The sequence below is a fragment of the Dendropsophus ebraccatus genome, chromosome 4 (assembly GCF_027789765.1).
Source record: "Dendropsophus ebraccatus isolate aDenEbr1 chromosome 4, aDenEbr1.pat, whole genome shotgun sequence".
NCBI lineage: Eukaryota > Metazoa > Chordata > Amphibia > Anura > Hylidae > Dendropsophus > Dendropsophus ebraccatus.
Window position 1 is genome coordinate 111,317,253 of NC_091457.1, and position 21,393 is coordinate 111,338,645.

Here is a 21,393-nt window from a genome sequence, read left to right on the forward strand (position 1 = left end):
CAAAGCAACAGCAGCAAAATCACACACATTGTGCTACTACACGTTACATGCAAAGCAACAGCAGCAAAATCCCACCTGGCCTTGGCCTGATATCCCTGCATGCGCTACCCCACCCGACATCCCCCCCGCCCCCCCAAACAGACCTCACCCAGCAGACCTCTATGTAGCGCCCGGTTTGCTCCTCCATGCGCACGTTGATTGGGTGTGTGCGTCCAGCAATGCTACACTCATGACCCCGCTCTGTAAACGGAATTCCCCTCACAGGAGAATTACCCCCTTTCAACGGTGGAGCAGAAGCTTGCTGGTGGTGCCGCTGCAGCCGGCCGTGGTGCACGCATACTGTCACTGCAGTGCTGGCAGACTGTGAGCCAAGTGTGGCGATTAAAAGAGCCACAGATGGCTCGCGAGCCATGGGTTTCCCACCCCTGCTTTAAAACATAAATTTACATTATATATATATATATATATATATATATATATATATAGAGAGAGAGAGAGAGAGAAAGAGAGAGAGAGAGAGAGACTAAGACAGACAGAGAGAGACAGACAGACAGAGAGACAGAGAGAGAGAGAGAGAGGGGAAGAACAACTATGCTATCAAATTCTTTTAGTGGCCAGTGGGGCACCGTGCATGCTGTACAGGTCTCGGTGGATTCACAAGGCCGGGTTGTAGCTTAATCACATCGCACTTGTTACAATCCTCATTTAATTTGGAGGTACTAGACACAAGCTCTCGCTCCCGTGTGTGGTTCTATTTAATGCACAGAGTGGACTAAAGATGTATTAGCAACGATCTAAGAAATCTGTATAGCCGGATCAATACCTCTTCCAAGAAGCAATCCTATTTTCTTATTCCACAGGGAATCATGTGAGATGAAAGAATCTCTCATATCCCCCCCCTCCCCTGATTGTACCCTGGGCACAGGATGCCGCTGGAGACCCAGAGAGCAGCAGCCAGCTTGGAAGGGTTACAGGCATTTCATTAATTGCTCTTCTACGTTTGATTAAAATCCTTCATTCCTTCATGGCCCTTCAAGCTCACTTACAACTGTGCATTTAATTACATTCTCCGCTGCCCAGATAACTGTAACCCCCGATCAAATATTTCACTTTATTAACAAAGGGGGATAGTCGCACAGCATGGCAGAGTTCAAGCAGGAGCAGACAAGGGATAAAGAGAGTAAAAAAAAAAAAATCATAACACTTCAAAACAGAGGGGGAAAAAATGTTTTCCATTATTTAGCGATACTTTTTTATTGGATTAAAACTATTTTTAGACAAAACTATATTGCCGCAGCATAATATAAAGCCACAAACAGCGGGGGCCCAGTCTTTGAAGGATTATCCCTGAAGGTTGGAGTTCTGGCTTTACAATATTTGGGTATTTTTGAACAGTCATGAATATTTTGTTGATTTATACTTTTATTACACGATGAGGCTAATGGATCAGTTTGCATTACTGGTTGGAAGAGAAGAGGCGGAGAGTACAGACAGGGGTAGACAAATATGGGGGAGGAAGTAAATACCATTTCTTGGGAGTTTATGGGTTCCCAAACTCTACAACTACCTCATTTTCATTCGTAAAGGTCTACAAATGTCTTCTTCCAAGCTACTCCACTCCTTTATAACGGTCATGGAAATTAAGCAGCGCTAATCTTTTCATTGAACTCTGCATGGTTTGTTTAAGTTGAAGAAGTCATTTCAAGCCTAGTCAAATCACATGATTGAACTTTGACGTCACTTTTCTCACCCTATTTGAAGGTGAAATAGTTGGGAGCCCGTCCTAATGCAACCTTTTAGTTTAACTGGAGTGACCAGTTTAGCTGCTTGTCCCAGCTCTGCATTGCCCCAAAGCAATTATCTGAGCATTTGCTAAGATATCTATGGTTGTACTTGGTCTAAATTGCGTGGTGGTAGTTCATGATCACTGACCAAGCCTCCTTATGGAGCCTAATGTTCCAGACCTTCTTGATGATCTTGAAGTGTCAATCACAGTTCATGGTTTATATACATTCGGCCTTAGTAAAATCTTCCGTCATACATGTCGAGAAACCCATTTCTTAACCATGTAAATTGTGACTTATTTTTAAGCTTCTCTCTAGTTTTTTATTTTTTTTCTGTTAATTTGCTATTACGGCAGATGCTACAGTCAAAAGTGTAGAAAACCTGACACCAGCAGCTGTCAAGCCTGAAAGCTAGCTATGGAAGATTGTAAGTGTTGGTGCATCTAAGCAAAGTTTGTATTATGACCAATAATAAACAAAAAATTGGTTAATTTCTTATAATAAATCCTTTGTTTCAAACTTAAGAAACTGATACATACGTGCAGAATGTGGCATATGGTTAGGAGGATATTTGCATTTTATCCTATCATTTTTCCTTTTCTTGATATGTAGGAGTATATGCATGACATATTGTCACATTCCCATATAACAGATAGCAGAAGTAGTAAGGTATGAGATTTCAGGTGCTGATCTGCACCGCATTTAGTGGCTATTTATATGACACCCTACTGAGCAACGAAGAATCCCCTCAGGGAGGTTTAATTTGAGGTGTGAACACCCCCACAACTGTCATCCATATTGTTTTCTACATCTGAGAACGTCCTCTTTATACACACAGTAGAAGGATGAAGGAACCAGGCAGAGAAGAAACATAGGCTGATGGTGAAGGAGGACCCTAGTCTTCCCGCAAAGAAACCCTCCAATGCATCATTTGCCTTGAAAAGTAGAACTGAGGGATAGATTGGAGCCGTCACCCAACTTGTCTCCAAACAAGAGACAAACATATATGGATAACAATGAGAAAGTTTCCTGAAGATATCCCCCCTCTCCCCATCTCTTGCATCTAATCCTACTTACCCTCCTATTTTCTAACCCCAAAGAAGCAGCCTCCAACGCAGACGGCGCATTTCACATCTTAATGACGTTACCTAGGCTGACAATTCCTTGTCACTTTGCTTACTTTTCTCCTTAGAATATACATTTTTCTGGAGACAGCTCCCTGGGAAGGAAGGCAGGAAGGCAGCTGTCAGTTTAGAGATGGCTTTAATCAGCAGAGGGAACTCGAGCAGGTAGGGAAGAAGTGGAGGAACGTGGTGGGAAGGCTCGACAGCCTCACAATTTGCTCAGCTGCCTATGGAGATGTGGAGTGACACCTGAAGAGGCCTCTTATCTTCATGCCTACTAGCCTTGGGAAGAAGACAGCTTAGCAGGTCTGTGCTCAACCACACTAACAATGGGAGGAATTTTTGAGAACATTTGTGTAGAGACTGTAAGAATTAGGAATCATTTATGTCAACCTTAAGTACATACAGAAACCAGAGAAAACCATAAACCTACCTGCTAATTCTGTATGACTACAAAACTAAAATGAGAGGGACTTTAACTAAACCGGAGTTGTTCATATTCCGCAAAGTCTTATCCAGGTTAGGCCCCTTTCCCACTGAGCAAAGGTAGCGGAATTCCGCGACGGAATTGTCAGCCGCGGAATGCCGTTAGCCTCCCGCTCATAATGGGAGTCTATGGGAGGCGCGCGCTCCTGCCCTGTCCGCGCTGAAGAATGAACATGTTCATTCTTCAGCGCGTACAGAGCAGGATCGCGCACCTCCCATAGACTCCCATTATGAGCGGGAGGCTAACGGCATTCTGCGGCGGACAATACCTTTGCTCAGTGGGAACAGGGCCTTATCTTAGAAGCCATAGATGACCACCACTGGCAGTGTCAGCTTTCCAATCATCATTTATGTTAGTAAAGCTATTGTGTTAAGTTTTTGCCTTCAAGGCTCTATCTAGATGACAAAACCCATGTAACAGCAGCCACCAGCCAACAATATGTACCATTTTTTATGTAAGCACCAAAACACTGACAGAACCAATGCTGTCAACCAGGTGGAAAACCTGGTACAGAACCACTGGACCTCATCTATGATTAAATTTTCATTTTCTATCAAGTATATTGTTAGAGTAAAAACTAGTGTAGGAAGTCCTACAAACCAGGCAAACATCTGGAAAAAGTATTCAAAGTTGCTCTCTAGCACCACTTTTTGAAGTAGCTTCTCAGTGCTTAAAGGAAACCTGTTAGCCGAAATTCATGTTTCAAACTACTAACACTGTTAGACAGCTGTTAGATTAAGGAGACACATCATACCTTTCATATAGCCTGCTGCAGTTCCAGAATTTAGAGAAATTCTTTTATTCTGTAGTACTAAGACTCAAAAAGGCTTTTTCAAGCTTCCGAATAGCTGTAAGAGGGAATGTTTCCTTTCTCCTCTCTTTCGGCTTGATTGACACCTGGAAGCTGAGTCCCAGGTAAGGGGGGGGGGATATAAGGTCAAGGTGTTACAGCCCTCAACACTTAAGGTGCTTGGGAAAGCCTCTTTGACTTTTTTTACTGTATGATAAAGGCATTTTTTCTACTTTCTGGAATCACAGTTATATGATAGGTCAGGAAGACATCTGGTACCTAACAGCTATATAACAGTGTTAGCGGTTTAGAATGTGAATTGCAGATGAGAGTTTTCTTTTAAAGAGCTTTAAAACTTAACTATGTATTATCAGCAATACCAGAATCTCCTCCAAAAGGAATGGTCACCCACATTGTCTGTAATGACCAGGCTGGGACAGAGGCCTTTGGTTTTAGGGGTCAAAAGAGTGCAAGGCTCTATAAAAAAATAAATAAAAAAAAAGTGGCGCATGGACTTACAGGGAGGCTACATCCAGGTGGTAGTAGAAAGTCCAGCCACTTTTCAAGCATTTTCTAAATAAATGAGGTCCTGTTTCAAAAGTCCAGCATCTCAGATATTCAGAAAGACATACGTACATTAAAATAGCTCAGTTGTACCTGTTTTTCCGTCATAGCATAGATGTACTGTCGATCAGGGCTCAGCACCAAATCCCGCAGGATTGCATTCCCTTCATGGACGAGGACATTTTCATACTGCTGTGTGGTGTGAAAGGAAGGTCCAGTCAAGTCCACCAAGATCTGCACAGGAAAAGGAGAGAAAAAAAAAACAGAATTAGCAAACCCTCTTAAAACCTCAGTAATTCAAGTCAAATGGTAGCACAGTGTGGCACAGAAAGAGTTAAAGCCGACATGTTTTAATTAGTTTGGAGAATCTCTGAACAATACTGTTTAATTACAGATTGTGAGATCCCAGAGCATGGCTCATCGTTTCTTGGTCAATACTCTGCGCTAATCCAAATCACTGTAGGGCCGCAGTCGTGTTTATTGCAATGGAGGAAGCAGTGGCTGATAAACAGACTATTGAGCCCTTCAGATAAACTCCAAACGCTATTAAAAAGATTAGACGGACACGGGCAAACACATGGAGTATTAGGCAAACACAACATTACAATCGCTGCAGCAACTTGACATTCGTGAAGTGCGTATCGCTGCACCGTGAATGATTGTGCGGCACAGAAGCCATTGCAAGTGGCTTTACAATGATTAAACATGGATGGCAGATAGGCGAGCAACAAGAAAAAGCAAATATTAACACAATAGACTGTGAAGCCCCCGCTTGGGATCTAAGTAGACAAGGGCTCTGTGTATGGCACGTCAGGGTGACATTATGCTCCAGCAGAGTATAGGCCAAGTCTCTAGGGTGATAGGACGCATGGGAGAACAATTCTAAGGGGTCACACAGAAAGACAAATATAGCAGATAATGAGCATATGTACCATATACTGGATTTTTTTTAAGTGAAAATGTCTGAGGAAGAAATTCCCTTACCCAGTGAAGTTAATTTACTAAGATTATGATTTGCTATTTTGTGGTCATGGGAAAGCCGAAGTATCTTTCAGTACAAACATGGTGCAGAAGATTGCAAAAATCACAATAACAAAAAAAGAGGGTTTATTCATTTTGTGGTTTTTAGTGTTACAAAGGTAAAAGCATGTAAGAATAAGAGGGGCCAGAATGAGCAATACAAGTGTATTAAGCCAAGATTCGTTGGGCATGTGCCTAAAAAAATATATTGTGAAACACGTCATGAATTCCTATAGGCTAACATGTACAAGCAATGTAACACATCTGCAATGCTGCAAAGTACACAAAACCCTTTGCATATTAAACCCCTATTTACTATTGCAGGTCACAAACTGCAAAACAAGAGTCCGTGGAGCCTCAGTTACGAGTCTCAAAACACGGGATAGCCAGATATCTCTTTTTTCGCTGTTCTCCTTGAGTTCAGTGATTACTGTGTTTTGTTGGTTGATTTTTCATTGCCCCAACTAGCCAGAATCCTACCCCACACTGACGAGGGGCAAAAACCCCGAAACGGCTGTCTGTGGGTGGAAGCCTGCCTTTGCAAGCCCTTGTCATGATCGCAATACTCGCACCTTGAGTTAGACATTGACAAAAGGGGCCACCCTGTTGTTTCTCTGTCTATGTTCCAATACTCGCAACCGAGTGGGACTTAAGGGGTTATTTATCAGGGTGGTGTGGTGCTCTCCCCATCATGGAGGCACCCCGTTGGCAACAGGCTAGAGATATCTGGCTATCCCGTGTTTTGAGACTCGTAACTGAGGCTCCACGGACTCTTGTTTTGCATATTTAAATTTTTGGGGGCATCAGTGGAGACTCTTAATTGAGTACTTCATTGGAATTTTTTTCGCTGTTCTCCTTGAGTTCAGTGATTACTGTGTTTTGTAGGTCACAAACTGCACATGATCACTTGTGATATAACACGGTGAAGTCCTGGCCTTAATACTAATAACTATGACTGATTGTATACATATGTGGGGAAAATGTGTGTGTGTATGTGTTATGAGATCAAAAACATGCTTTAATATTGTGTTCACGTGTTCCTGACCCCAACTATGGCCTACTCTAAACACTGTCTGACAAGCACACCAAAGGTCACAAAATTTACCAACATAACAATAGCACCTTATACACAAGCTCTGTGTTTCACGGACAGCATGGAAGGCCTAACGTGGCGTCCCTCCACCCCCACCTTCACCACTTGGTGTCATCTATCAATACGCTGCTGGCAGCAGGGTATTCACAATTCCACATCAGGCCTTCCTCTGTGTAACATGGAACATGTGTATAAGGCATTAAAATAAGTAACTGGGGTTGGCAAAATATAAAAAAATACCATAAAAAGACCATAAAAAGTCATTGAGCATTTTTTTTATTCTATAGAAAAGTAGCCATCCCTTATAAATCTCTAGTGTATAATTTGAGAATACAAGGTTTCTCCTGAAAATTGAATGTCACATTGGTTAGAATGCTTTGGCAGATTAGAGAATTTGTATTAAAAAAAAAAAAAAAAAAAAAAAGGATTAATTAAAGCAAAATTATCCAGAGCATAAATGGGAAGCTGCATGAAGACCCAAGAGAAACCCTTGAAGGCATAAAGATGGCATAATTTGGGCCTCTCACAGCCACATCAGCCCCTTTTGGGAAGCCTCTGGCCATTCATCTGCCCCAAGGCTTAGAGCTGGGAGCAGCAGCTCCCCATAGTTGGCTCATTAGGATGGAAATGTATGCCAGCACGCTAACAAATCATGGGCCTGGTATAATTAGAGGCACGGCTTTGATTCAGTGCCAGCACCCGATATCATCATCCGAGGATTACTTATTACTTTTAGGCAGTTTTACTAAACAAATGCACTTAATAAAGGGAGAGAAACCTAAGCAGATTGAAAGAAACATGGAGAACGTAAGCAAATGAAGTTATAGAATATTCAAGCATAAGACGTTATTAGGTATATGACGTTCACAGAACAGTCTGGTTTGCACATTGTAGCAGCTTGCAGTTACACACATCTTCCCACAAAACTCCACCCCCTTGTTATTTTCATACCATACACAGGTATATATATTTGGTTAGTAAACTCCACCCATGGTAGGACGGATTTAGATTATGACATTAGGAAATGCTGTGTTACGGGACAGCTATAAAGAAATTATCTTTCTACAAGTTTTAGGATGTATTACTACTAACCAACTTTAAGTGAGACATTATGTGATATGTGGAGATTTCCTTTAATTCTCAATTCTTTCATGCAAACGTTATAGTTCAGTCAGGATGTGATAGAGCCATGGCTGATCTCCATAAGAAATGTTTCTCTGGGGCATATGCCAGCTACAGGGAGACAGGAGGGTAACAGGGATTCATATGTATGGTGTGATCCCTGCCAGAAGCTATAACAATTCTCCTAGTACAGCAGATCTGAAACGCTTATACTGTAGGTGTTTAAAAGGCAACTCTACGCCGAACGGGAGTATAAGAACATGTTCTTAGGGCTTTCTCCCAAAGAAAAATGGACTATAAATTTTTTAATCCTCCTCTTCTACATTGTTAAATATTTTCTTCCTTTACCCGGCTTAATATAGCTACCCCCCACCCCCCTTTTTGCATAAAGCCTGGAATTCTGGGAAGGCTTGAGAGTAGTATGGGCGGCCATTCTGTCTTCAACCACCTCTATGTGAGCAGCAGGAACCTTTTACTTCACTGTCTCCATCCTGTAACTTTAGGTCAAATCCTGAGTCGGCGGCTTCAGAAATAGTAATGTAAACATAGGAAGCAATGCAAGCGTAAAGTCATGTCAGATGCGACCGGACTGAAATCAAAAATGCAGAAATAACTCTGTACCTAAATGGAAGATAAATCAATAATACAGGAACAACAATTCAGAGGGGGGCAGGGTTGGGGGATCAAAAATGCAGGAAACATATTGTTCACAGCTGGAAGAAAAAAAAAATAGGAAATTAAATTTGGCAGTGAAATCTTCTGTGCACTTAAAGGGGAAACCCACTTTGAAGCAAGTGGGGAAAAATGATCATGTCTACAAAAGTTTTGCTAAGGGTGCATTCACATTGAGTAAAACAGGCGAAATCCAGCCTGCCTAAGGGCCCTATTCCACCGGATGATTATCGTTCACATAATCGTTAACGATCTCAAACAACCGCTATTGCGAAAGACCTGAAAACGTTCACTCATTTCCATGGAACGATAATCGTTACTTATGATCGTATTTGCGATCGTTTTTTCTTCTCTATTGCATTCTTATCTACTGCGAACGACCGAACGACGTTTTATTCAATGCGAACGATTTGTGAACGTTTTGCGAACGAGCAATGATAAAAATAGGTCCAGGTCTTATAAAGCGATCAACGATTTCTCGTTCGGTTGTTAATCGTTAACTGCATTTCAACCGAACGATTATCGTTTAGATTCGGATGATTTAACGATAATCTGAACGATAATCGTCTGGTGGAATAGGGCCCTAAGTGTGTCACGCGCCTTGCTCAAAGAATTGACAATTCTTTTGAGTGGAGAGCGGCAAAGAGTGGAGGCGCGAGAGGCATCCCATTGACACACTGAGGCAGGTGGAATTCCGTCTGTATTACTCAGTGTGAACATACCCTTATTGTAAGCAACTTTCAAAGTTCAAAGAGGACTTTTAAGATCAACGCTTCTCAAGTGGTGAGACAGGCTTCACTAGAGCAGCGTCACCTACAGTAGCTGTTGGTGAGGTATAGCTGAGGAGGCATTTTTCACAAGCTGCACAGTCTCCTCCCTGGCTGTAACAATATTTGTAATTTTGGCATAGCATTATCTTAGTTTGTCTAGTGAGATCTGGGTATTACTGCTCTCTCTAGAAAATAAAAATTGACAAGCCATGATATAGATCATATCAATATTGTAAGTGTTATACTTCCCCCTAGTGGCCAAATCCTCACGAAAAATAAGACTAATTTAATCACTGTGTTACTCATGGTAAGGAGAAAACATTTGGAAGCAAAGATAGTAGGATTGATGGCGGTCGCCCAGAGCCCACATTGGTGATTAGACATGAAATGAGCTGTGAAAGTGGGAGGAAGTGAGCACATTACATGACACACAAATATCTATCAAATCTCAGGAGATTTTGTGGAAAGAATAGAGAGCTTCAGATATCCGTGGGTTTCAGGGCAATATTTGTTCCTTTATGGGTGCCATGAGGCCCCATGACGAAATTAGGCTGTGACACCGATGATCAAATATATGAAAACATTATATAATAGAATTGAGTATATAATAATTTGCTTTAGATCTGAAGACAATCTATTACCACCCATTTCAGAGAGGAAGAACATAAAGCAGTGGTTTTCAACCTGTGGCTCCTCAGCTGCTGCAAAACTACAACTCCCAGCATGCCTAGAAGGTTGTCTGAGCATGCTGGCAGTTGTAGTTTTGCAACAGCTGCAGAGCCACAGGTTGCAAATCCCAGCTATAAGGAGTCCTGCCTTCCTAATCTCTCCTTTATCTCACGTACCTGACCTAAAAGTGTCCGTAATTTCACAGGCAGAGACGAAACAATCCGATTTAGAACCAAACACAGTAATATACGCTGCAAATGAATACAGAGATGAGTCCTAATCTGGGGAACAAGATTTCAGCGCCAGATTAGATGGGTGACGTCTCTCCCCCCCTCTGTCAGCCACAGACATGTTTGTTTTCCCAATTACGGCGAGGATCGGCACAGCTGATAACAGAATAAAATGTCTATTAAAATATATTTTTGTTTTCTGCGAGATCTTTCTACATGAGAATTCTGGGGTAATTGTATAATTGAGCTGTAACAAGCGCCAGTCGAGGGAGACGAAAAAAAAAATAGGATAAATCTGAGCTAAAAAAAAAAAAAATGTTCAATGAAACCCTTTGGCTACAGCTGTCAAATTACATATTTTAATGAGGGAAAATAAAGAAATTTCTAAACGCAAGTAACTTAGCTGAGGACTGAAATGTGGGTCAATGGAGACTAAGGAAGACAGAACAAAGGATATTGTGGAGTAATAATAGAGATGGGAGGAGGACGGCATCGGCTGCCGAATGGGAACCTGAGAATTACACAAGTATTTACAGTGAGAAAGCAAATTACACCAAAGAGATAAAAGAAAAATTACACAGAAGAAAGCCTGAGCTGATGACTATGGGGAAGTAGGGATGGAAGTAATCCTCATTCCAAAAATAATCCTTACTTGTAAAACCACCTGTAGCCACAAGGGCAGTATTATAGGCCTACTTCAGCGCTATGGTTGACATCAGCGCATTTTTTTCATGAAACACCCAACGAACCCATAGGTTGCCTATCTTATGTGTGTCAGTGTAAAAAAGAACTGATCTCTGGCTAGAAACTAAAAGGACCTGGTGCCTGTTTTATGCAAGCCAAGGTAAAAAAAAAAAAAAAACACGGACACAGAGGTCTGAATGTCAAGTACACCAGGGTGCACCATAATATGCCATGCCTGTCCTCAGGTTGAGTGTAGTATTACAATTCAGCTCCATTCACTTCAATGGAACTGAGCTGCAATACCCAACACAAACTGAGGACAATAGTGTCATTGCAATCCTCAAAAGCTAGCAAAAACATTTCACTTAAGGTCGCAGGCTACTGCCATCAATAAGCAATATATGGAAGCAAACCAGGAAACAATATTACTGTGCTGTGTCTAAATTTTTTTTCTCATCTTTTTGGCTTCCTTGCATACTGAATATGGATTATCCCAAGTTCCGGCATCCTCGGGCCTGGCAGATCCCATTCGGCTGGCTCATCTTGTAATAAGTCATACTTTATTGGTATTTGGATGTGCTGCAAACTCCTGGCATCTAGTTAATTATGATTAGTGAAATGATGGAGATTAATAGTTGTCATTAAGAACGCATCTTTTAAGAGGAACCGTTTAGGGATGGTTCGGCACATCTATGAAAGAGGCACGGACGTCTGCTGGGGGTGAATGGGTACAAGGGTCATTTAGATTAATGAATATTTTGGGGTCAGTGTATTAAACAAAGAGCAAAGACACAAGAGTTCAATGTCGTTTTCAAGCTGGTTGGATAAGATGGGATACAGGGATAACACACTCTCCGCACCAAGAATGTTTGTAAAAGCTTTCCACCACTGGATGTAGAGGTAGCAGAGATCATGAATGGTGAGCCAAAGTCTACAGAACAGTTGCAGAATTTTTTAAAGATAGATCTGTAAAGTTTAAGAGGTAAAGCCAATAACCATGTATGGAATGTGTGTCAATGGAGTTGTTGTATTTAAAAAAAAAACACACACGAAGAAAAAAGAAAACGGGATGGAGGGGCTATAGTGGTGCCCCCCTTGTTCAGAATGTGACGATACTCTGTGCCTCTTATCTCTCTGTGGTAGTGATTAATTCCCCATGACTGGCAGCAGCAACAGGAGCGGGCGCTCAACGTGGCCACACTTCAAAGCCAGGGGCTTATCTGCCTCAAACACATGCGGCAACCTTTTCAGAAAAACCCTTCACCGTTCCACGGACCGAGAGCAGCCAGAGAAAAGCACAAGAGAATGAGGCCTTGTGTGTCAGCAGCACAGCTCCGTTCCACCTACTTGGGCCAAAGTCTTATTCCTTTTTTTATCCTGTGTTATTCTATTTTTTCCCTTCACTGGACATCAGCCTCCCCGCGTGTTCCTTTTTAAAATTCTACATTATCGACTCGAAAAGAACAAAGTCGGAGACAAACCCGGAATGCAGAAAAAGTAATATGTATATAAAAAAAATGTATAACAGATAAAGCACGTATATAAAAGATGTCCTAAGGCACACATACAGGAAGCAGTTCTGAATGGGACCGGATGAACATTTCAAGGGCCACAAACCCTTATCACACAAGTGTATAAAGAAATGTAATGGAGATATTTTATTTACTACCATAAAGGAGGAACAAAGGTGCACCAATCCAGAGAGATCAGCTGCCATCTTCCAAGAAAAGCTGAAGGAGAAATATTAAATGCTCAAAAAAACTAATTAAAAACTGATTTTTGTCCAGTTTATTGAAAAATGTTGTGGTTGTATTCTTTGGCTGTATTTTTAGACATATTTGGGATGTAGCAAAAGCTATTGCCTAAACAACAAAAAAACACTATTTTCACTGAGCTGTTCACTGACTAAAATACATGTCAAAATGTGTCCAAAAAGGACAGATAAATGACCTAAACTAAAAAGGGGAAAGACAGTATTTAACACACAAAAAATAAAAATTCCCAAAATACTGGGTGGTAACATGGCCTTAAGGGGATTGTACTGACAGGACAATTTCTTCCAGATTATTATACATTGCTTACTTCATACATTTACTACTATGTTGCACTATATAGAGAGGGATACATTCATAACAAGCTCTCATATGTGGACTCTCATCAGGCCTCAGCCTTCACATCCCACTGTGGCCTGGCTCTGTGAGCCGCTGTCCTCTGCGTGTGCCCCACAGAATAGCTGTTGGAGGTGACATGGTGTGGAGGATTAGTCAGGAAAATGACAGCCGCGCAGGTCACACAGCCAGTTGTGGGGCAGCTGTTTGAGCAAATCCTTATGACAAGCTGCAGGACAGATGGGATTCCTTTGAACAGCTGTTGTCTTGAGGTCCAGTCAGAGCAGGCGGAAGCAGAATAGACACTGAAGGGGGTGACTTATTTGGCTGATCGTCCCCCCCACCCCAGGCCAAAACAGCAGACAGAGCGGACATTTACATCCAACATTCCTCAGTCGTCACATGGCCGAGATAAGTAAACCCCATGATTTCATGACAACAGTTTATTTAAGCTACAGCCCTGCCATAGTCATGTGTTTTCTTTTACAAGTTTAATTTACTCTTTCCAGACACAAATCAAAGCCAAAAAATAAGAAAGATGCGTCACATTCAGTACTGAGGAGCACTGGGCAACGGGTGGGGAAGAGGCAAACTCAATGTACTGTGTGGAAACTCGGCTGCAAAAGTATGCAGTTTATGGAAAGTTAATGGTTATAAAGCACAATAAAAAATAACTAAGGCCAGAAAGTGGATTTGTCACACCAGCCAAAGGAAGATTACATTCCAGCCTCTAAGGGCAACAGAAGACAGTCTCACCATGGTAGCTTTTATGGTGACCTGTAGGTGAATGGAACTGGAATAGCTCTGAAAAAGCATAGTATAGATGAAAGAGAGCCATCTTAGTGATGGGCACACCATTAGTTGGTAAAAGCTCAAAAAAACTTTATTTTTATCAACTATTTCAATAACATAAGGAATTTACAATCAACCTTACCAAAGGGTTCTTTTAGACAGAGATTACTCAGATGTAGGGGCCGCAAACAAGCGCCGATGAGTGATATAGGGGGCTCATTTGCTGTGCCTCTGTACAACACGAGAAACTGAGGAAATGGCCTGCATAAACAATCCTTGTATCATTCATGCAGCCCTGGCAACTGACAGCATAAATATGTATATATAGTATCCGTGTTGTCATTTTCTAGATCACAAGCAGCAGTCTATACTTACCAGCTACACTGCTCGTGATCCCTTATCTGGCTCTCTGGTCATTTGTAACTGTATTGATATACTTAGGTAGGCGATCATAAGGTCTATCCAAGCCACTAAAGACTGCACTGTAGCCTACTCCACAGAAGCTTCTGCGAGAAAATAAACTCCAATAATCCCCTTGTTGTCTACATCTGCATGGGTTACATATAAATATTGTCAAGACTTTATTACAGTAAGAAAATAAGTAATTTCACAGAAAATCTCCCAAGGTCACAAGAGTGACAGGTCTGACATAAGGATGTCACCCTGTCTTAGAAGTACAGCAGTGCAAGCCAAGGAAGTAAAGTCCCATAAGACAAGGTCCCACCGTCTCGTACTGCTGGCTGCTATAAGCACATCCACGTAAGCTCCGGCTGAAAGGACTCCTAGTGCATTAATCCCAGGAGATCAGCCCTTGTCAGACGAGCTTAGCGCAGTAGTGTATCGATTCCCTAAGCTCTACAGCCAGGAGTCGCAGCAGAAGTGGAGCAGGAGGTGGAGAAAGTCAAATCCACGACAAGACACTTATACTGTCACCAGCTGCGCTCAGTGCACACACAACACAGGCCTCTAGAAGGAAAGGTGTCACTATACGAAAGCAAGAGGAAAAAAGGGGGGAAAATTGACATGAAGATGTCCAGTGACATTGATCATTGCTGGTGTCCAGGGAAGTTAGAGTTTTACCCTAACGAAATCCACCATCCGCCCAAAGAACTGACGTGTTAGACGTTTGAGAATATCATGGAGTTTATGGGGCAGAGGGGAACTTCAAGCAGAGTCCATCGTCAGCCACCGCTTGAAATTTTGCTGCATAGTGGGAACATACCCTTACAGTAGCTAGGTGGGCTTTACAGTAAAACAAGTCTGTTACCCCCTGACTGCCTACAGAGCTGGTGGAACTGCAGGATAAATATCAATAAAATTGTTCCGGATATACCTTTGTTGCCTGTGTTTTTTTTTTGTTTTTTTTTTAATAATGGTCTTTTTTGGGCCATGAATAGTGTCAAGGAGGCGAGGCATATGGTTCACCTCAGGGAACTCTAGGCCCCACCTCCTTGATACTACTTGTTGCTCAAATTTAAAAAAAATATGAAAATTAACAACACACACAGGCACCAAAAGTATTCTCTGAATGATTTACCCTAAACCACCAGCCTATAAATATTCACATGATCCTCAACCGTAGATCACCTGCACATGCGGCAATATTACCACCTTACTACCATTAAAAAAAAACTATTTTATCTTTTGTCTAAACCTATTAACAGTTCACAGAATTTAATTTGACAAAAAACATTTTATGTGACCATTAACTTGTATTGGGCACCACGAAACCAAAGAGACTGTAATGGTTCTTGATGTAGGTACCGGAACTGACAGAGCAAGTCCATGGAGAAGAAAGCGTTAATTATCAATTGCACCATTAATACAAAAATAGCATTTAGGCAATCTCAAAAGGAAAAAAAAAGCCTTTGATACGTGTTTGCCATTTAACTTCTTTCAGCAACATATGTTCATTTTTAATCTGCATATAAATGCCTCTGGTTATACCGAGCGAACAACAGGTGGAACATCAGAGCGGCACCTATGATGAGGAGGAAAAAAAACAACATCTTTCCCCGAATGCATCCTTGGCAAAGATCAGTGTCCAGGAAAGTCTCTAACTCGACAGATGTCCAAAGAAATGAGAAGCCCTTGATTCTCCCGTAATCAAAGTAATTGTTCTCTATGGCAAAATCCCATAAAAATAACTAGTATTTTACATTGGTGCCAAACAGATGTGTCAGGCCCTGGATAATTCCACCTGACTGCTGTGGTTTTTTTTCTGTTGCTCATTATAGGAGTAATACATGGAGAGTGGATTTCTAACATTAATGGTCTGGGAAATGAACATTAAAGAAAGGAACACGTGGACGTGGCCCAATATGAAAGACACTGATCAGCTTGGAATCACTGACGTTTATACAGTCTACACAAGTGCCCCCCATCTTGTGGCAAAGTATAATTACAATTGTGCAGAACACGAACGCCATATGTTAAGGAAAACAACGCTACCTCGGTATAAGCTAGATAAAAGCCAACAAGATTTTGTAAGGACCCAAACACAGAAACGCATTTCAAACCAAAACATAAAGGACAATGTAGTCACATGAGATGCCTCCACAATGCTGCCACCAGCAACCCTCTTCCCAAGGCATCTCAATGTCAATTCGCAGCCTCTATGTGTACAGCAGGTGTATGAAATCCAGCATACAACACAATGATAGCACCCATTAACATTCTGAAATTTTAACCACAAACCAATAAATGAGAAGGGGGAGGGAGGCAATGCTTACATTGGGTAGAGGCTACAACCTTAAAAGATTTGTTCACCAAAATTTTTTATTTCAATTCAAGTGGTGTATTCTCTAAATTCTGACACGGTGTGCTCTGCTGCCACCTCTGTTCATGTCAGGAACTGTTCAGAACAGTTGAAAATGCCTATAGGAAATCTCTTCTGCTCTACAGACTGGAGAGAATACACCACTTCCTGCAGGACACACAGCAGCTGATAAGTCCTGGAAGGCCTGAGATTTTTTTTTTTTTTAATAAAAGTAAATTACAAATCTCTGGCACCAGTTGATTTGAAAGAAAAAAACTTTTTGGTGAAAAGCCCCTTTAAAAGGAAAACTATCAACAGGTTAGAAACATCTAACCTGCTGATATGTCCCTATAGTGCATGGGGAGCTAAGGATGAAGGTACTTTTCTTACAGTCGCCCTCAGCGCCATTTTTGTGTGCTTTGTAGATTTATCAATATATTTGGCAGTCTGGTACAGTGGGAAGGGGCTACTGCCCATAGTGCACCAGCTCGCCCCTTTTAGTGAATATTGGGATAGGCCAGCCGGATGAATATTCATCAGGTGGATCGGTGCACTGAGAAAGGTAGTCTGCCCCCAGTGCACCAAACAATCTCATAGCATAAAATACAAAAAAGCAAGTAAATAGCGCTGAGGATGAAGGTAAGAAACTTGCCAACCTGCTGGGCTATAGGGACATATAAGCAGGTTAGATGCTTCCAACTTCCCCTTTAAATTAAAAAAAAAAAAGATAACACATTTAAAGCCTATGAACAGATTATATGTGGGGCCATGAATTATGTCCACTCCAGGGATAGAAGAATGAAAGTCTTCTGATAGCAGCAAGTTCCCTTTGGCAGATGAAACACATGAGGCTGGAAAGGATCCGCTCTCACCCTCTAGCAGTAAATATGTCTAAATATCAAAAAGTGAAGGGTGAGCGGAGGTCACAAAGTCTGATGAACAGAGCGCTGTGCAATACAGCAACAGCAAAATAACAAGTTTACTTTACAATTACAAGTATACATTCTGAGTGGCCCTGGGTCCAGATATTCTGCCATTCTATCACCATGTATAATATAACATGGCTGCCATAAAAAGTCCCGTAAGGGGAGATGATGTAACAGTCTTGTACCAGGTCCGTGCTTTACTTGACCATGGAGATGCACTCTAAAGCATGGCTACCTGTGCACTACATCACACCTTGTGAACACAGCAGTGATATAATGGGGCCTTCATATGTTGTTACGATATCCTACTTCACACTGCGATTACCGAGAGAACACAAATGATCATTTCCTATAACACAGCACTCAGTAGCTGACCAGGCCCAGCGAGGGCTATTTATATGTCGCCCTAATATCTCCAAGCCACGCTTAACAGACACTTCAGGCTACTGGAGCTAATGGCTTGAAGATATTTGATGGCCAACAACCCCTTTACAGAGTGCCCATTCCAGCCCTATTACCACCTCAGAGAGAACTCATTCAGGCAATGTCAGAAATAAAAGAACTGTAAATTATTAACCCCCTATCCGCCCCAATCTAAACACACTGCAATAGTGAATCTTTACAGTATATGCACATATGTCATTCTCACCCCTTGGCTGGACCCTTACTGTTGGGAATATCTGGCTAGACCTGTGTTTTGAGACTCTTAGATTAGGCTTCACAGGCTCTTTTCTGCATAGTTATATTCTTATAAAAAGAAGGCAGTATTATTGTAGTTATATTCTTGTACATAGGGGGCCGTATTATAGTAGTTATATTCTTGTACATAGGGGGCAGTATTATAGTAGTTATATTCTTGTACATAGGGGGCAGTATTATAGTAGTTATATTCTTGTACATAGGGGGCAGTATTATAGTAGTTATATTCTTGTACATAGGGGGCAGTATTATAGTAGTTATATTCTTGTACATAGGGGGCAGTATTATAGTAGTTATATTCTTGTACATAGGGGGCAGTATTATAGTAGTTATATTCTTGTACATAGGGGGCAGTATTATAGTAGTTATATTCTTGTACATAGGGGGCAGTATTATAGTAGTTATATTCTTGTACATAGGGGGCAGTATTATAGTAGTTATATTCTTGTACATAGGGGGCAGTATTATAGTAGTTATATTCTTGTACATAGGGGGCAGTATTATAGTAGTTATATTCTTGTACATAGGGGGCAGTATTATAGTAGTTATATTCTTGTACATAGGGGGCAGTATTATAGTAGTTATATTCTTGTATATAGGAGGCAGTATTATAGTAGTTATATTCTTGTACATAGGAGGCAGTATTATAGTAGTTATATTCTTGTACATAGGAGGCAGTATTATAGTAGTTATATTCTTGTACATAGGGGGCAGTATTATAGTAGTTATATTCATATAAAAAGAAGGCAGTTTTATTGTAGTTATATTCTTGTACATAAGAGGTAGTATTATAGCAGTTATATGCTTGCACTTACGGGGCAGTATTATAGTACTTATATTATGGTACAAAGGAGCAGTATTATAGTAGTTATAGTTTTGTACATAGGGGCAGTATTATAGTAGTTATATGCTTGTACATTGGGGACAGTATTAGGCTATGTTCACACTGCGCATGTTTCTGTCCGTAGTTCGTACGCCGCCATACATGTTCGTCTGAAACTACGGGCGTTGGAAAAATAGACATGCGGCCGGATGCGTACGAATCGAGAAAATACGCCCGTAGTACAGTTATGCTTCCCTAGCTTGATTCGAAGCGATCTGCGGCAGGTCATTTACTTGGAAATCTTCACCCAGCCCCGTAAACCACACAGAACCTTTTGGATCGAAAAATCAAGTTCTATTTGGCTAAAATAAGTACTTCGTACGGGACCGCATGGAAATCCACGGCCGTGAGTTTCAACATTTCCGTCCTCAAACAGTGGTCTTGTTCATTTTTCACGGCGCCGTATAGGATCCGGCCGTAAGCTCATACGTAGTGTGCACTGTGCAGGCGTATATCATATACTTTCAAGCGAACGCATCAACCTCAAAACTACGTGCGTATATTCGCGGTTCGCACTACGGACGGAAACATACGCAGTGTGAACATAGCCTTATAGTGGTTATATTCTTGTACATAGGGAGCAGTATTATAGCAGTTATATGCCACCATAAGGCATGATATTTCTCTGTCTGAAGATCAGCTAGATGCTGAAAAGCAAGGCATGACATCATGTGAACGTTTGTTAATATATATTCTTTAATTTTCTTAATGGTGGTTCTCTCCAACACATGAAGGGGTTAAAAGGACATAAGACAGCCACCCTGCTGACATGACTGGAGAGAAGCCTGCAGCCCCCACCATTAATATCAGTCACTTCTTCCCGCTCACATTACAGTGTCAGGAGCTGTCAGCGGCGGGGAGATGCTGCACGTTTGCTGCTCTCATGAACATTGATTTAGATTAAGTATCTCCGTGTTTCCGCTTTATTATGCCGATATAATTAAAATACCAATATTCTCTCGCTGGCGGCCACACCAGGTCCGAAAATGGAAATCCTATTTATATTAATCTTTATTAAATAGAAATGAGTGTGCTAAACACTAGGACGCTACACTCTACACTCAGGCTTAACTCCTTCCTGCTGGGCCTCAGGATCCCCAGCTTTACATGACATAACACGGTCTCTGATACTGTAATGAAGCTCGACCCAAATGTTTTAATGGTTCTTGTCTGTCTTATGTAAGACTGACAGTGGTAGGATGGGATGCATTAGGCACGCAGATGCATTGTGGCCACGATCCTTGGGGTAACTGAAAAATGACACCCTAATGTTCGCAGTTAAGTAACAATGACAGTCTGATGCTTGGGGCAAAATAACAAGGACACCTTGGCACTTAAGGTAAAGTAATAATGATAAATTGACACTTCGGTTGACTGCACAATAACACCCTGACACTTGAGGGGACTAGACTAGGACATACTAACACCTACGACAACTGAACAATGACAGTCATTTAGGGCACTACTACTCCATGATTCAGGTATCTACACACTAGTAAACCAGATTCCTTCAGGCCCTGACCCCAGCAGCGCAAGCTCCTCTGTATATATGGGGTGAACATGTTACACAAGCAGGACCTCTTAGCACACACTGTGCATAATAGTCTTCTGTTCTTTCTCCAAGTCTGGATCCAACCCTGGGCTCTTCTTCACTATGACCTGGGAAAATGCTCAAAGCCCGGAGGCCTTGTGATGAGAAGCGCCATTGTTTACTCACATGAGACGGCACAGACACATTCCTGGATGCTATGTACACAGTGCACATTCCTACCACGGACAATATTAAATTATGACACACACTGGTATGTACTTATCTGCCAAGAAAGGTCTGATAATACGATACATCTCTGAGGCTCTCTGGCCGCACTGCTAAATTGCTGTTTTGTTAGAGGAATGAGTTGTTCTTCATCTCAGGAAGAATTATAGGTCTATTATACAACCAACAAAGCTAAAAGCGCAAATTATTAACAGTAATGCCAACTGTGTAAAACCATAATTAAAGGGGAACTCTAGGAGGCCTGACCATTAAATATTTATTAGTATTGTCTCTCTGACTTACTACTTGTTATGCCTCGTGTTTGGTGGACAACGTTTGGCACAGTAAGAGGCAGTCTGGGTAAGTGACCACTGCAGAGCTCCATTCTCCATAGGAGACCAGTGTTGTTGCACGTCATCTACACAGGGGCAGGAGATGAGTAATGATGAAGCATCAGCAGAA

The 21,393-nt window shown here is 41.5% G+C and overlaps 1 protein-coding gene across 4 annotated transcripts in view; it reads right to left on the bottom strand.

Moving 5' to 3' along the window:
• Positions 1-21,393, bottom strand: part of PLXNA1 (plexin A1) — a 246,264-nt gene that overhangs the window by 110,835 nt on the left and 114,036 nt on the right. For all 4 annotated transcript variants that reach the window (XM_069966727.1, XM_069966730.1, XM_069966728.1 and 1 more), the window contains exon 4: positions 4,843-4,983. In XM_069966727.1, the coding sequence (XP_069822828.1) occupies positions 4,843-4,983 (141 nt within the window). The remainder of the gene's footprint in view (positions 1-4,842; positions 4,984-21,393) is intronic.